The 16,693-nt window shown below is 34.7% G+C and overlaps 1 protein-coding gene across 1 annotated transcript in view; it reads right to left on the reverse strand.

The window, feature by feature from the left end:
- Positions 1–4,618: 4,618 nt before the first annotated feature.
- Positions 4,619–16,693, reverse strand: part of LOC125411772 (vomeronasal type-2 receptor 116-like) — a 42,715-nt gene continuing 30,640 nt past the window's right edge. Inside the window, exon 6 of the mRNA XM_048452092.3 lies at positions 4,619–5,650. Within this exon, the coding sequence (XP_048308049.3) occupies positions 4,731–5,650 (920 nt within the window). The 3' untranslated portion in view covers positions 4,619–4,730. The remainder of the gene's footprint in view (positions 5,651–16,693) is intronic.

The following is a 16,693-nucleotide window of genomic DNA, read 5'->3' on the forward strand; positions in this document are numbered from 1 at the left end:
ACGAAGAGTCTCTGAATAAAACTACACAGTTTGATATAAGTGTAAGGATAATCTCCTCCTCACATTGTTCTTAGAATCTGCAAATAATATTAGCAGAGACATGATTTCTTTCAGTCTACCAAAATGGCGTTCACCTGCTGAGATTTGTAGAAGTCTACAACTGTCCAAAATATGACAGATGTTACACAGTAGAAATCTGTAAACATGACTATATAACTGGTATCTTCATTGCAGACATAATTAAGGGGAGTTTCATGATTTTGTCCACATAAATGAATCAAACACCCCAAGATCCACTCACAGTGCTATGGCAGATATCCTGTGTTGACCACTTTTCGATTTTTACCTTCATTTCTAAGGATAATAAATGAGTAGCTCCTGCTGGAACACTCTTCTCTCCACATCCAGTGAAACCATCAGATATTCTTTTCTACTCCCATTCCTATATGTCATGTCTTAATGCCCAGAAACACTTTAACTGGAATCCCCAGTGTCCACACCCCTCAGGCCAATAGAAAATGTGTTACCATGCAATACACATCCATCTCACCTTTCTAAAATCAGGAGAAGAAACAGAAATCAAGCTACTTAACACACATCTAACAACGAAAGAAAAAGATATCAACACCTAGAACTGCTATCATTTTCATCCTAGATGCCTAGATACAAGCATAAATAAAAACACAGTCATAATCATCATGGACATTATGTCTCAAGTAGAGCTCAGCAACCATACCACAGCAGTCCCTGGATATTCCAACGTAGTAGAAACATAAAGAAAAAAAAAGGCTTAAAACAGCATTTATGAATATGATAGAATTTCTATTTTTTAATTAAGTCACTGCTTGATCCATTAGCTCTAGCTTCTTATTGGCTAACTCTTACATCTTAATTTAACCCATTTCAAGTAATCTGTGTATTGCCACAAGGCTGTGACTTACTGGGCAAAGTTCTGCATCTGTCTCTCTCCGGTGGAGTTACTTTGTTTCTTATTGATTCGCCCTGCTTTCTCCCAGCATTCAGTTTAGTTTTCCCCACTAGCTCTCTTCTATCCTATTAGGCTAAGTCAGTTTCTTTATTTACCAATGGTAGTCACAGCATATAAAGGGGAATCCTATATCACCTCTCCTTTTCTGTTTAAATAAAAAGGAAAGTTTTAACTTTAACATGGTAAAATTATATATAACAGAACAGTTATCAAGTAAGAATTACAGTTACTATATTTATACATACTTTATCTTTTATCATAACTAAGTAAAACTATAATTATAATTATTCTACAACTCTGTCAAAAACTGAAGAGGGGTATAATATTACTTAAGTAAACAGGAAGTGCATTGTAAACACTCTAGAATTACAGAGACATTTCATTCCCTGGACAGTCACACAAAGTTCTTCTGTATGACAAAATTTCTTAAAGAGGAAATTAAATAAATCCCTTCAAAGCAATACAATGAAACACAAACAAACAAAGGAAGGAAATGAATAAAATAGTTCAAGACATAAATGTGGAAATTAAAACTAAAATAAAAACAAAATGACAGATTTCTAGAATTGAAAAAATTGAATTCAAACACAAACTATAGAGTCAAGTTTTACTATCAGAGTCCGCTATGCAACTCAAACCTTCATAGATCTTGGAAAAGCGATACTCAACTTCATATGAAAATCGGAAAAACAGAATAGTTCAAACAATAATGAACAATGAAAGAACTACAGTTTGTCTTACCCTTCACAATTTCATTAGTATTACAAAATTATAGTAATAAAAATAGTATGGCATTGGCCTAAAAATAGAGAAGCTTATCAATGGAATACACATGAAAGAATAGATATAAATGCGCAGCGCTTTGTATACCTGATCTTCCATTTAAAAAAAAAAACAGAAATACAAAGTGGAATGAGGACAGCATCTTCAACATATGGTAGCGGATAAATTTGAAGTCAACAGGTAGAAAAATGAAAATAAATCCATACTCATCACTCTTCACCAACCTTTTTCAAATTTATAAAAGGCCTCAACAAAAACCTTATACCCTGAATCAGATTGAAGAGAAAGTGGCAATAGCCTTCAACACACTGGAACAGGAGCAGAACTTCTGGGAAAAAAAACATTATTAGTGGAGGGAATAAAAGTAATAATTAATGAACAGGACCACGTGAAACTGAAAATCTCCTCTAAGGAAAGAACCCTATTCTTCAGAAAAAGCAGAAGGCTGCAAATAAGAAAAGACTATTACCAACTTCATTTCTGAAAAAAAGGATTTATTTAGAGTTTCTATTGTTGTGAAGACACACCAGGATTATGGCAACTCTTATAAAGGAAGACATTTAACTGGGGCTGACTTACAAGTTCAGAGGTTTAGTCTATTATCTTCATGGTAGCATGCAGGCAGATATGGTACTAGAGTAAGTAGACATGAGACAACTACATATTGATTTGAAGGCAGCACAACCAACTGTGTCACTGGGCATGCCTTGAACATATATGAAACTTCAAAGCCTAATTCCATTGTATCACATGACCTGAAATGCAAACCATACCTTCTAATAGTACAGCTCCCTATGACAAATCATTCAAACACATGAATTCACAGGAGTCATAACTATTCAAATCACCACATTTCACTGCATGCTGCACTAAACATGTAATCAAATCAAATTGAAAAAAATGTATTTTTCCACATCAAAACTCTCCATTACAGTCTCAGTAATATTTTAAAGTCCAAAGTTTGAAAACTCTTCAGATAGTAATGCACTCTTTTAACAGTAATTTCAAATAAAACCAAAATAGAAATCAAATCACATTCTTCTAGCATAAAACAACTCAGAATAAGCATTACCATTCCAAAGCTGAAAAATGGGTGTATATTGTAGGAATACTGGACTAAAACAAGTAAAAAAGTTAGGTGAGCAAACTCTAAACTCTGCATCTCTCAGCTCTTTCTTCAACACCATATCTGTTTGCATGCTACCATTCATAACATGAAGTGGAATTTCAATTGTATTTTAACAAATAAAGCTTGCCTGAAGATCGGAGAGTGAAATGACCCCACTGGTCAGCCTTAGAGACCAGGTAATGGTAACACACAACTTTAATCATATTAATCACATAGATAAAACAGAAACAGAATGGTTCATGTCTTTAATACCAGTGGTGCACATTTTCAATCTCAGACCATGGACTATAAAATGGGAGGAGACAGCTGTCAATCTCAATCTCTTTCTGTGATTTCTGGAAGCATGATTACCATTTTGGACTGAGATCAAGATAAGAACCATTGACTGGCTGTTTTGCTTTACATGACTTCAAGTTGAACCCCAATTTTTCTCTCTGAGTTTTTATTAATCTTGCTTCAGTGCCATGATGATAATAGACTAAACATCAGAAACTGACAGCTAGTGCCAACTAAATGTTTTACTTTTAAGGAGTAGCTGTGGTAATGGTGTCCCTTCCCAGAAATAGGAACCTTGACATACCTGGTTGGGAAAGAATTTTTCTGTGTACAATTCAGTGGGTGTAATAAATTGTTCTAACAGATAGGGGCAGACATTAAATAATCATCTCAAAATATGAAGAAATGTCTTCTGGAAATCTTCAGTACTTCTTAAACACTTAATATAGAAAAAACATAATGCAACCAATAAATAAAAGAACATATGAAAAATATATGTCCAGAACTAAATCAAAGGAGAAAAACTAAGAGCCTTTCCTCTGGAACACCAAAGAATGGAAGGTGCTTATTCCCATGTAACAAGATTAGGACTCCTTGAATTATTCTAGAGTTGTAAGTCGGTTGAAAAGAATGCATGTCAAATTATCTCTATATGATTTTAAACTTATACATGAAACTTTAAATGTTCCCTGTGAAAACTATTCAATCTGATGAATATGATAAGAAAAGTAGCAGATTGCAAAATCTGTACACAAAGTTAATTGTTCTTCCATAAACCAGAAAGGATCATACTGAGAAATATATGAAAAATTTATTTTCAATGAAAAAAAGAAAGCCAGTGTTCCACTATAGTGCTTTGCAAAATTCAATGTAAAAATTAATTTAATTTCAATTATGGTATTTGGGCTTTTGAGTATGTTATGAAGAGAACATCTGAGTGTAGGGTTTCTTGGAAGCAAGAAGAGAGCATCTGACTTATTGGAGCTATTGTTATAGGTGAGTAGGAATTTTAAGATATGGAGATTGGAACGCAAATTCTCTGACAAAGTTAAACACGGTTTTAAATACTGGGAAGCCTCTCCATCTTTCTGAATATTTATTTCTTTCTATTTATCAAAACATTCCTCTCTCTGCTAAGTTCTACTCCTCTAACTTTCAGTATGAACCAGGATTCTCTTTTCTTTCCCCTCAAGGGGAAAATTAATTTTATCATCTGTAAATATTCATTCACTCTACTACAAACTTTCTCTGTGTTATCTTATATTCAAAGTCACACATTCACACAGATATCTAAAGAATCATTATGAGTTTATTTCAATTTCTATTGTGCATTAAAGAAAGTAAGGAACACATCTCCTATGCACTAATGTTGAAGAATTAAGTCTTATAGGCTGGGTGGAAGATATTAGGTCACAGTGTGCAGAAAAATAGTATAGGTGACACTTCTGGTAATCATCATTACATGAAACAATGAGAGTCATTAGCTAATGGATACATCTTGCACTGTGTAGTAATAGGTGATTCTGAACCAACATTGCAGTTGTTGGTTAAAATTCATGAAATGTGTGCTGAAAATTGTGTCCTCTCCCTTAACTTTTGAACAGAATTTCTCTCTGGTCTTAACAAAATTATGTAGCACTTGGGGACAAAGATGCATCCCAATAGGCCTGCACTGGAAGCCAAGATGGATAAGACCTCCACAACCACCATGACCTTGCCCTTGGTGCTGTGGTAGACTGGGATAAAAGTGACCCAGACACTGCAAAACAAGAGCATACTGAAGGTCAGCAACTTGGCTTCATTGAATGTATCAGGGAGATTTCTAGCCAAGAAAGCCACAAAGAAGCTTGCTAAGGCAAGGGAGCCATGGTATCCCAAGACAGAGTAAAATGCATTCACTGAGCCTTTGTTGCACACAATGATGATTTGGCCATGCTCAGACTGTGCATCATTTTCAATAAAGGGAGGAGAAAATCGCAACCAGATTGCACAGAAAATAATTTGGATGAGGGTAAAGATGGCAATGATATAGTTGGGTGCCCCTGAAACCAGGAAGTACCTCATCCTTCTTCCAGGGACTGTGACTTTGAAAGCCAGCAGCACAGTCACTGTTTTGGCCAGCACAGTAGAAACAGCCACAGTGAATACAACTCCAAATGTGACTTGCTGCATGACATAGGTAGCTAAGTTGGGATGCCCAATGAAGAGTAAGGGACACAGGAAACTAAATATGAGTGAAATGAGCAAGATGTAGCTGAGATTCTGGTTGTTGGCCTTCACAATGGGAGTGTCATGGTGTTTCAGAAAGACCCCAAGAACCACAGTTGTGAATGCAGAGAAGAACAAGGCCGTTAAGGCAAGAACAATCCCCAAGGGTTCTTTGTAGTTCAGAAAGATCACAGCTTTTGGAATGCACTGGTTCTGCTCTCTGTTGGCATACTGGTCTTCTCGACACCTCACACATTTTTCCACATCTGATGGAGAAAGGAAAGCATGATTAGTGAAACTTCAACCATTTGTTGGCAGGATATTTCAATTAAATACGTTGAAGAAATGTTGCAATATTTGCATTTGTGACTGAGGTTGTAGTTGAGGGTTACTGATGGATACTTCAATGCTTCCATTTCATAATACACATTCATTATTATTTTGGTAAAATAAATGAAGCAATCATTATATTTTCTATTTAACTGTGTGTTGATGATGCCATTTGTTATGTATTAGAACATGAACATGTTTTCTATAAATTCTGAATGCTATGGTGAAATGATTTAAACTGGTGAATTGAGAGATATTACAATAATTAACCATCGTATTGTAAAAGTATATTTTTAAAGTATCAGATCCCAGAAATGGATGGAGACTGTGTCTTCTATTGGGACAACCCAGTTAATTAATTTTCTAGTTTGATTTCACCAGCTCAAATACACTGACATATAAAAAAATAAACAGAATCTGTAGCTCCCCTTGGAGTCATCACATGACATGCAAAGACCATGTTCTCAACAAGTAGAAGAATAATTTGCCACAAATAACAGTGGGTAGGGAATGAGAGGCAAAGACAGGAGACAGAGAATGAATGAGAAGGTAAAGCAACAAGAGAGAAGGAAAGGAGCTTTTTGGTCAAATAAGACATAGAACTGCCTCTGGATAGAGGGAGACACATGTGTTTTGGGGAAAATAGTAAATTAAAAAGATAAAGGGGGAACCCCATGTAAGAACGAATCATTTAATTTGTTTGTACAGCTTAATAGCTACATAGGAGATTTTGTTAGCTGGACTTCAATACTTTGATAGCCAGTCTCAGGAGGAGGAAAGTGGCCAAATAAGGGAATATGGCTTGGTGGCTATCTTTCAGAGAATAGTCACCTTGTTTGGGTTTCTGTTACTATGAAGAGAAATCATGACCATGTTAGCTCTTATAAAGGAAAACATTTAATTGTGTATCTTATAGTTTGGAGGTTCAGTCTATTATAATCATGCTGGGACATGCTGGTATACAAGCATTTATGGTGCTGGAGAAGAAACTAAATGTTCCATACCTTTGATCCACAGGTCATGGAAAATAAACTCTCAGTGAATAAGGTCTTTTCATAAGTGAGACCTCAAAGTCTGTCTCCACCATGGCACACCTCTAATAAGACCACACCTACTCCAACAAGGCCACACCTCCTCATAGAGCCAATTACCATTCCTTTTCAAACCATTACTGTAACCTAATGAATCTTAGCAAGGCAAAGGGAATGGGAGAGGAGGGCAGGGTTTGTGAGAGCCATGATTGCCATGTTCCAGTAGGCTTGAGTCACTTAATAATCAGTAAGTTGTATGTGTGCTGTGAATATGTAAATGTAGCAACAGAGTGAATATGTAAATGTAGCAATGAATGTCAAATATAAGAGTGATGGGGTTCATAAGAGGGATGTAGGAGGGTGAGAATGAGAGAAGAAAGTTATACAAATATATTTTTTAGGTTTTAAAATGCAAAATATAACCAAATAAAACAGAAAAATACATCTTCAGTTGGGTCCTCATCGGCAGTACAAATGTTTTATGCCTGAATCCTATTATTAAGAAGCAATAACCTTACCCTGAATGTAGAAACCTCTGAAAGTACTTAGCATTAAAAGGCCCTGACTCTTGGTTATATCACCTTTAAAAAAGGCAAATACCTTCCTCGCTCCCTAATTTCCATCTCTGTGAGACCCAGACTTTGTGAGTGTACTCAGGTGTGGAGAAGGTACTGATATAACATCATGAGCATAGGAAGGTTTATTTTGAGAAACAATATTCCACACAAATTGGGATGTCTACTATGGCAAATTTAAGAAAACATAAAAATATCAAATGTTTTAATTGTGGTACAATAGATCATCTGAAAGGCATTATAGACATGGCATTCCTAGAAATAATGTTTCTTCTGAGACTAACTCTAATAGAAAGCCCTAAACTTCTAGATTATGCATACGATGCATCAAAGGCATACATTGAACTAATAAATGTAGATTAAAAAAGAGACAAACAAGGCAAACAATTAACATTAGTAAACTCTTTGGGGTGCCTCTTGTAGACCCCTGGGTCAGAAATGATTCAGTCATTTCTAGTCACTGAGGAGGACATGCCTCCCCAGAAACTTGAAAATCCAAGGTCTATGGTCAAAAACCATACTGTTCTGAATGATAGAATAACCATGCAAAATACATCAAAAAATCCCAATGAAAAACACAACATGTATATTTTGGCAGACATCTATAAATGATTAAAGACCAAAGCTGAGGGTATGAATAAATAACATTATAATTGAAGGATTATTAGAAATAGATATGGATGTGAACATTAGGACACCAGAATACTGGCATAGGAAGTAGCCACATCAAGAGGCAGATTGTCAATATCTAGAAATTGTAACCCTATCTCAGGTAGAAAACAAAGCAAGAGACAGGTTAAATGCATAGTGTCAGATGGACAGAGAGGACTATTGAGGTTATATGTTACAAATATAGCAGTGAATCTATATGGTCATGATCTGTTACAACAATGGAATACCCAGATTAACATTCCTATAGTTCCACAAATGGACCACAAACCAACTCATGTTTTGGGAAACAATATAATAAGGTATTATAAAAAAAAACAGACACTTACCATTCAGGCACTACAAAAACACAGAACAACCATGATGGTCAATATGGGGGTAATGAAGCTGTAAAGCAAAAGTTATTGAGCCTACAGTTCATGATCCTAGAGAAGCTAAGTGACAAGGTGAACCCTAAGAAAAATATGCATAGATCCACCTGGAAAGGGGAAATAGACAAGACAAGATTGCCTGACAAAATTGGGAGCATAACGGTGTGGGGAGTATAGAGCATGGAAAGGAAAGATTAGAGGAGAAGGGGAGGGGAAAGGAGAAAAGGAGGGAACAGGATACTCAAGATGGAGGAAGGACAGAGACAAGAGCAAGGAAACAGATATTTTGATTGAGGGAGTTATTATGGGGCTAGCAACAAACCCGACACGAGAGAAATTTCCAAGAATCCACAGAGATGACTCCAGTTAAGAACCTAAGTAATAAGGGAGAAAGTGCCTGAACTCTACTTGCTCTATAGTCAGACTAATGAATATCTTAAATGTCACCATGCAACCTTCATCCAGCAACTCATGCAAACAGATAGAAACCACATCAGAGCACTGGACTGATCTCCCAAAGTACAACTGAAGAATGGAGGGAGTAAGAATATGAGCAAAGAGGTCTGAACCATGATGGTTACACGTACAGAAACAGTTTATCTGAGCTAATGAGAGCTCATCAACTCCAACTGGACAGTGAAGGAAACAGCAAAGGTCCAAACTAGTCTCTCGGAAAGTGGGTGACAGTTATATGGCTGTGACTGACTGCAGGGTCACTGGCAATGGCACCAGGATTCATCCCTACTGTTTGTACTGGCTCTTTGGAAACTATTCTCTTTGAATGGATACTTTTCTCAGGCTAGATATAGTGAGGAGGGCCTTGAATCTTCTCTAAAGCAATGTGTCCTACCCTCTCTAAAGAGTGGATGGGAGAGGGATGGAGGATAGGTGGAGGGAAAGGGAAGATGGAAGTGAGTGGGAACTGGGATTGGTGTTTAAAATGAAAAAAAGAGTTTGTTTTCTTTTAAAAATATGAATAAATAATAAAAATAAGTCTAGAAGATGGCAACAGATCTAAGAGCCATTAATAAGATGATTCAGCAAATAAGTTCTCTACAATCTGAAATTTCTTTGCCTTCCCTGGTCTCTTATAGTTGCTGATTTAAAAGATTGTTTCTTCAGTATATTTTTACAAGAAAAAGACAGAGAGACTTTTGCATTCACAGTGACTACTTATAATTATTCTAAACCTGTTAAAAGATATCAATAAAAGATTCGCCCACTGGAAAATTTTAATTGTCTCACCCTGTGAGAATATTTTGCAAGTCAGCCAATGGAAATGATGAGTAAGCAATTTCATGAAACTGTAGTTTACCATTACATGGTTGACATTTTAATATCTGATTAACATATAGATACTCTGGAAACAATGTTTAAAGAAGTAAGTAAAATTTTGCCTTTTGAGGATTACGAATTGGTCCTGAAAAAATACAGAGCCAATTTTATTAATTATTTAGTCTGTAAAATTAGACCCCAAAAGGTACAAATTAGTAGAGATCAACTGCAGACTCTTTTTAATTTTTTTTTGAGGCAGGGTTTCCCTGTGTAATTGCCCTACCTATTCTGGAAATAGCTCTTGTAGAACAGACTGGCCTCAAACTCACAGAAACCTGCCTACCTCTATTTCTTGAATGTGGGATTAGAGCCATGTACCACCACCCCCAACCATGATTGCAGACACTTAATTACATCCAAAATTTGCCAGGAGACAATGTCCACCCTAAGGCCCATTATTGGGATCAAACCTGATGAACTGATTAATTTAAGGAAATTCTTTGATAATGACAAGAACTTAAATAGTCCCAGTGAATTATCAGCTGAATATGAAAGAGAATTGGCTTTGATTGAAGTGAAATGACATGAGGCATCTGTGGACCGTTTGGAGTGAAATTTTATCTGCTTGGTGGTTGTATCACCCTCAAAATGCTCCTGTACAGGAATTTTAATGCATAGGAAAGCTATTATCTTAGAATGAAACATTTTACCACATAAACTGAGGGAAAAAATTAAAAATTTATGTGAAAAAGGTTTCTGAGTTCATTTTAAAGTGAAAACTGAGACTTCATCAATTAGCAGAAATAGACCCAGGAGAAATTGTAGTACCACTCAATAATGATGAAATTGACAATTTATGGAAAGAATGCAAACCCCAGAAAAGAGCTTTTAGAATTTGGGAGAAGGGGAGATTAACAATGACTATCCCAAAAGCAAGAGAATTTGAGATATAAATATAACTAATTGGATCCTTTTTCACATTGTATGGGATACACCAATAACTGGAACCCCTACATTCTATACTGATACAAATAAATCAGCAACAACAAGTTACAAATCAGAAAATTTAAGTAAAATGAAAGAACCCCCTTATTATTCTGTCCAAATCTGAAAATACATGCCACTCTCATGGTACTAAGGAATTTTAAAGTTATTGATTTGCAATATGCAGAAAAATTGTTTTGTATACTGAAACTTCTAAATATTTTGTAGATGATAGAAAATTGACTTCATTATGTATTCAGGTATAAAACATAATCAGGAATAGATATAATCCCGTACACATAACACACATCTGATCCCATATGGGTCTACTAGATCTTCTAGTGCAAGGTAATAGAGAAATCGATTAAATATTTACTGTAAATGTACTGAAGACCTCATAATTTCAAAAAACACTTTATGTATAGAGGAAAGGTTTTAAAAAGAACTTCTCCATCACATAAAAACAAGCCAAGGAAATTAGAAGGAGATGTCCTACTTGTTTATTATATAACCAAAAACCATTAGAAATTAATCCAAAGGGTACTCAACAGAATACAGTCTGGCAAATGGATATACTTCACTTGTAGAATTAGGAAAATTAAAGTTTTCCTCAACACCATTGATATCTCCTCAGATTTTCAATTGGCAACTGCTTTGAGTTAGGAAAAGGCTCATTCAGTGATAACACATTTACTAGAAGTTATGACCATCATGGGTATACCCAAACAAATAAAAGGCAGGAAATAAAAGGCATTAGCATATGACTCTACGAAAATGATTTTTTGCTTATTATAATATGAAGCATATTACCAGTGTAGCAAACAATCCTATTGGTTAGGCAGTTCTAGAAAGAGCAAGTCAAACTATAAAGTTTATGCTAAATAAACAGAAAGGGATAATAAATATACCCAGAAATAAATTGCATAATGCTTTATTAACCTTGAATTTTCTTAATGCTAATGAGACAGGAACAAGAGCTACAGAAAGACTTTCAACAATAGTAAAATCTTCTGAATTAAGCCAGCTAGTATATTTCAAAGGTGTGTTGGCCTCAGAATGGAAACCCAGAGATATACTACATTGGGGAAGAGAGTTTCACTCTTGTTTCTATGGGAGAAGAGAAGTTATGGATACCATCAAAATTAAACAACATTCAATTTAAAAAAGAGAATCCTCTTGATAAAGAGAAATGACAGCTCATCCACAAAGATGACAATCCTACAAGATGTATGAAATCCTCACAGAAATTGGGGCAATTTTTTTTTCTTTGCTTTGCTGAAAAATATAAATTACCTGTCTTTGAGAACTGAAAAAAACCTTGGATATCTAGATGGCTAAAGAAGAAAAGACAAGCTATTCACAGAAAAGCAAAGAAAAATCTGACTTCTTATACCAATATTATCAGCAGGGTAAAATACTCACTACCTAAACATGCATTTCTCCTTACTTCTCAATATAATGGTAGTCCCGACTCAAGAAAAAATTAAACCTGGATTTGGAGTTAGACTGTGACTCTCTCCTTCTCCAAATCCGACAACATTGTTAAAAGAAAAACTCAGACTTTCTGTCTCATATCAGGAGAGCCACTTTTTGAGGGATAGAAGGAAAATAAAAAGTTAGTGACTAAGGTCACCAAAACTCTGTTTTCAAAATTTTTGTTTCTCCACATACCTATTATTGTCTCTATGGTACCTTTTTTGAATATATTTCTATTGAAATTCAAACTTTGCATTTCAATATGAATAACACTTAAGTTTTCCACAGTGAACAATATTGTTTCCTAATCTCTGAAGTTTTCTTTCTGAAGAAGAATGGGGCCTCACAACAATGATTTCACCTGGTTCATATGATGTCATTCAGCTGATAACACCATATAAAGATAGGGTTTGAACTATGCATTGCTCAGAAAAATTTCGAGGTGGATAGCTGAGATAATCCAGAGTAACTGTGTTAACAGGATTTTGGATAAGTCCTCAACTTTCCCTTTATGCATAGACTGAACAAAAAATAATATATCTACCTTTCACAGGACTTGACAATTTACCCAAATTCTTTTCAGAAATCTCCTAAATTACATTTGCCCCCAAAGAGCAGGAAGTAATTTAAGAATACAACACCCACTTTACCAAAAGGTGGGATTTAATGATTTTAGATCATTAAATGGGATATGAATATTTGTCATTCTTTAAATGTTCAGAAATTATTATTGATAATGGTCAGGAAAAAAGCTAAAAAAATGAAAATTAGATTAAAGATTGTTGTTTTGAAAAACAGAGTGGGATATAGATAGGATAGGATAAAATAGTAGATCATTGAGTCTACTCTGAAAATAATGGGAGACTATAGATAATATAAAAAGGTAGATTGCTAAATCTACCTTTAGAAAGTGACTACTTGTTTTATCAGTTATACATTTGATTGAATATTTTATATTGAATACAAGTTTTTTATATTGATGCAAATTTGAGATTTTGTTAAAATATATGGTACATGCATTTTTAATCTTGTTCAAAGCATTGTACCTATACATCATATTTAACATTATAATGTAAATTTCTAGTCTTTGAAAGTTATTATTATCAACTGTTTAGGATAATATGGAGACACAGAGTAAGTAATTAGTCACCTATTATAGTTGAACTTGTAGTCACAGTAGATATGTTTTCATGGTTAAGCAAAGATATATTTTAGATAGACAGGTCATTTGAACACTTCAGAGATCTACGTAATATGGCATTTAAGGTGTTTTAATAACATAGAGTCTTTTAATGACAATGATGCATTTCTACTCCTAGTAGCATGATTCTACTTCAGGAAGATAATCGGCATCAAAGAAACAACACAAGGAGTTTACTTTCTTTGTGAGTAAGTAAGCTATTGGGCTAAAAAATGCCCTTGCCTCAACTGCCGACAGTATGATATCCTAATTGAACAAGTAGGTCCCAAAAGAATGTGATTGCCAAACATTGTTAAGACAAGGATGGACCATCCTTCAGAATGCCCTGCTTCACAGAAACATCTGTCACATATGCATGGCCTGTAGGCTGAAATTAGATGCTCCAACATTGAAGAGTAAATTTGGGAGACTGTCCAGGCAGCCAGCTGTTTCTGTCATTTCTCACATTTTTTGGAAGTCACTTGCTTGCACTTCTCATATCCATATAAAACCTAAGAAAGCTTAAAAAGTAATTCTAGACACAAAAGAACAGTGTTAAGCATGGCTTCTTATATTTTGGTTGTGAGACTATCCTTTAATGGCTGAGCCATCTCTCCATATTCAGACATAAAAAGACCACTAAACGAGATGCATTGTATTTTAAAAGTGTATGTAGGCTTGGGAGAGACAAGAAAAAGAGTAAAGAGATGGTAAATAAAATATAAAAGAGTAAAGAAGTCATAAATCAAAGGAGTAAAGATAATAAAGTAAATATTAAACTTGTAGAAAAAGTAATAGACTAAGAAAAATAAGCCACCTAAAGATGGAAAATACAATCTGGATTATGTATATTGTGGTTTCTTAATTTTTTTGACTGTGAAGGAGCTAAGTACAGAGAGCTATTTCATTGTATGGGCTGCTAAGTTAAAATGACAAGATATAAAGGTATCTTGACTTCCAAAATTGGGACTGAGGACTTGTTGTTTTGGAAAAGAGCGTCTTCTTTTGTTTCCACAGAAGATGAAAGCCTATGAATTTATTCCAGACTAATGTGGTTTGATGGACCAAGAGCCCCGGAAAAGTCACAGTGAACACCCCTAAAAATTACTTCACTCAAAAAAATAAGAAAGCATTTTGGAAAGAACTACACCCAAATTCCTGAAATGCTTGTTATAAATAATTGTTTACATTTCAAGGGGGATATGCTATAGATATTTTCATTGATATGAATCTTTGTCTATTGATGTAAATTTAAGACCAATTTTGTTATATTTATATTTCTGCTCTTGATTTAAGTATTGTTTGTGCAGCTCATTTTAAAATATAATGTATAATTAAGAAATATTGGTTAATATATAATCATCTATAATAGTCAATCTTGTAGTCATGTTAGTTACGTATTCTAGATATATAGAATAAATATATATATATATATTAGATAGGTATTTTTCAGAACTTTCAGAGATCTTCAGAATATGGCATTTAAAATGTTTTAAAAGCGTATGACTTTTCATAACAATGAGACACATCTGTTCCTGACAGCACCAATTAATTCAAGGGAAAGATGAGCATTGAAGAGGCTCCTTATGTAGTTTGCTAGTAATTTGGGCAATAAACTGCTCTTGCCTGAAATGTTTGACTAATAGAACTCACAAAAAATGACTGCTGAACGGCCTAAATGTGAGATAATTCTTCAGGGTTCCTGCATCATGAAAGAGTCTGTCAGACACTCTTTAGGACACAGAAGAAAGTGACTGGCAAACTGCCAATATAGGTGGAACTGTCTTTGAAATTTCCTGTGTCATGGAAAAGTCTTCTAGATATTATGGGCTTGTAGACTTCAGACAGATGCCTAGAAGAATATTGCAAAAAACTTTGTGTGACTGTCAAGGTAATGAGGTGTTTCTGTCATTTCTTTTTTTTTCACAATCTAGGAGTTTAATATAAAGTTAAAGGCACACCTTGTTTAGAAGTTTTAGGTTTTCTAAATAAGTGGAGAGTAAATGAAAAGAAAAATAAATAGATTATTGTTTTAAATTTTCCATGGAATATACACAGCACACACAAACATATCCCCATACCAACACTCTTTCAACACAAACATATACAAAGACACACATACTCATACTCGCTCTACTCACTCAAGACATGCACACACACACACACACACACACACACACACACACACACACACACACCTTACAGATATAGCAAGTTCAGATTATCCCGAAGAGAATTACAGCATCACAACATAAAAATTAAAGAGGAATTTCTGAAGACAATCCAAAAGAAAATAACAAAAAGCACATTACCATACATTGCAAACAAAAGATCAGGTGCACATTATATCAAACTTCTCAGTATGAACCATGGAAGTCAAAGTACAATTGATTTTCCTCTAAAGTTCTCTCCTCTATCACAATGATGCACAGTTTGAACATTGTGCTCTAGTTTAACTGGAAGCCATGAATTTCTTGGTTTTTGTCATTTTTATTTCTGTGTTGCTCAAATTGTTTGTCTTGTGTATTCACACCGTGTTTACTTCATTTTCACCCCACTCGCTTTTCTCCCCAATGACATTTATTGTTTATTCTTTGCCTTTCCCCATTCTAAAGTGTCTCGTTTTTACTTGTTCTATTTCTCTGCCTACACTTTTTCAACTGAATTCATTGTAACATAAGTTTTCTGTATTTTATTTGGAATAAATATGATACACATTAAGAATATCAGAAGAGTATTTTTCATCTACTTTGTTGTCAGATTTGGTAAACGTTTTCCCACACGAAAGCACACATTCAGTTTCCCTATTCTTCTTCAGATATTGAGGCTTTTAGGTTTCTGTATTGGACATTATTAAGTTGTGGAGATTGAAGATTTTAATATCTAACAAAATTGACTTCAAACTAAAATCAATCAGAAGAGATGGAGATGGACGTTTCTGTCATTTCTAGAGTTTTGAAAGTTGCTTAAAATGCACTTCTTGTTGACTTAGGTAATATTAAATCCTTCTGCAGTCTTTGAACAAGTTGACGAACAGATAGTTATAATTATAGTTATCCTTAGCTATGATAAAAGATAGAGTAGATATAAATATTATAACTATAATTTTTGCTTTATAACTATTTTGTTATATGTAGTTTTTCTATGTTAAAGTTAAAACCTTCCTTTTTATTTAAACAGAAAAGGGTAAATGATGTGGAAAGTCCTTCTGTACATGTGTTACATTTATTGATTAATGAATAAAGAATCTGTATTGCCTTGTGATAGGGCAAAGTAGAGCTAGGTGGAGACTTAAGAGAATGCTGGGAGAAAGATGGCAGAGTCAGAGAGACGCCATGTAGCCCCATTGGAGATAGACCCTGGGGGGGCAGAACTTTGCCCAGTAAGCCACAATCACGTGGTGATACACAGATTAATG

This window comes from Myodes glareolus, chromosome 1 (genome assembly GCF_982192425.1).
Source record: "Myodes glareolus chromosome 1, mMyoGla1.1, whole genome shotgun sequence".
Lineage (NCBI taxonomy): Eukaryota > Metazoa > Chordata > Mammalia > Rodentia > Cricetidae > Myodes > Myodes glareolus.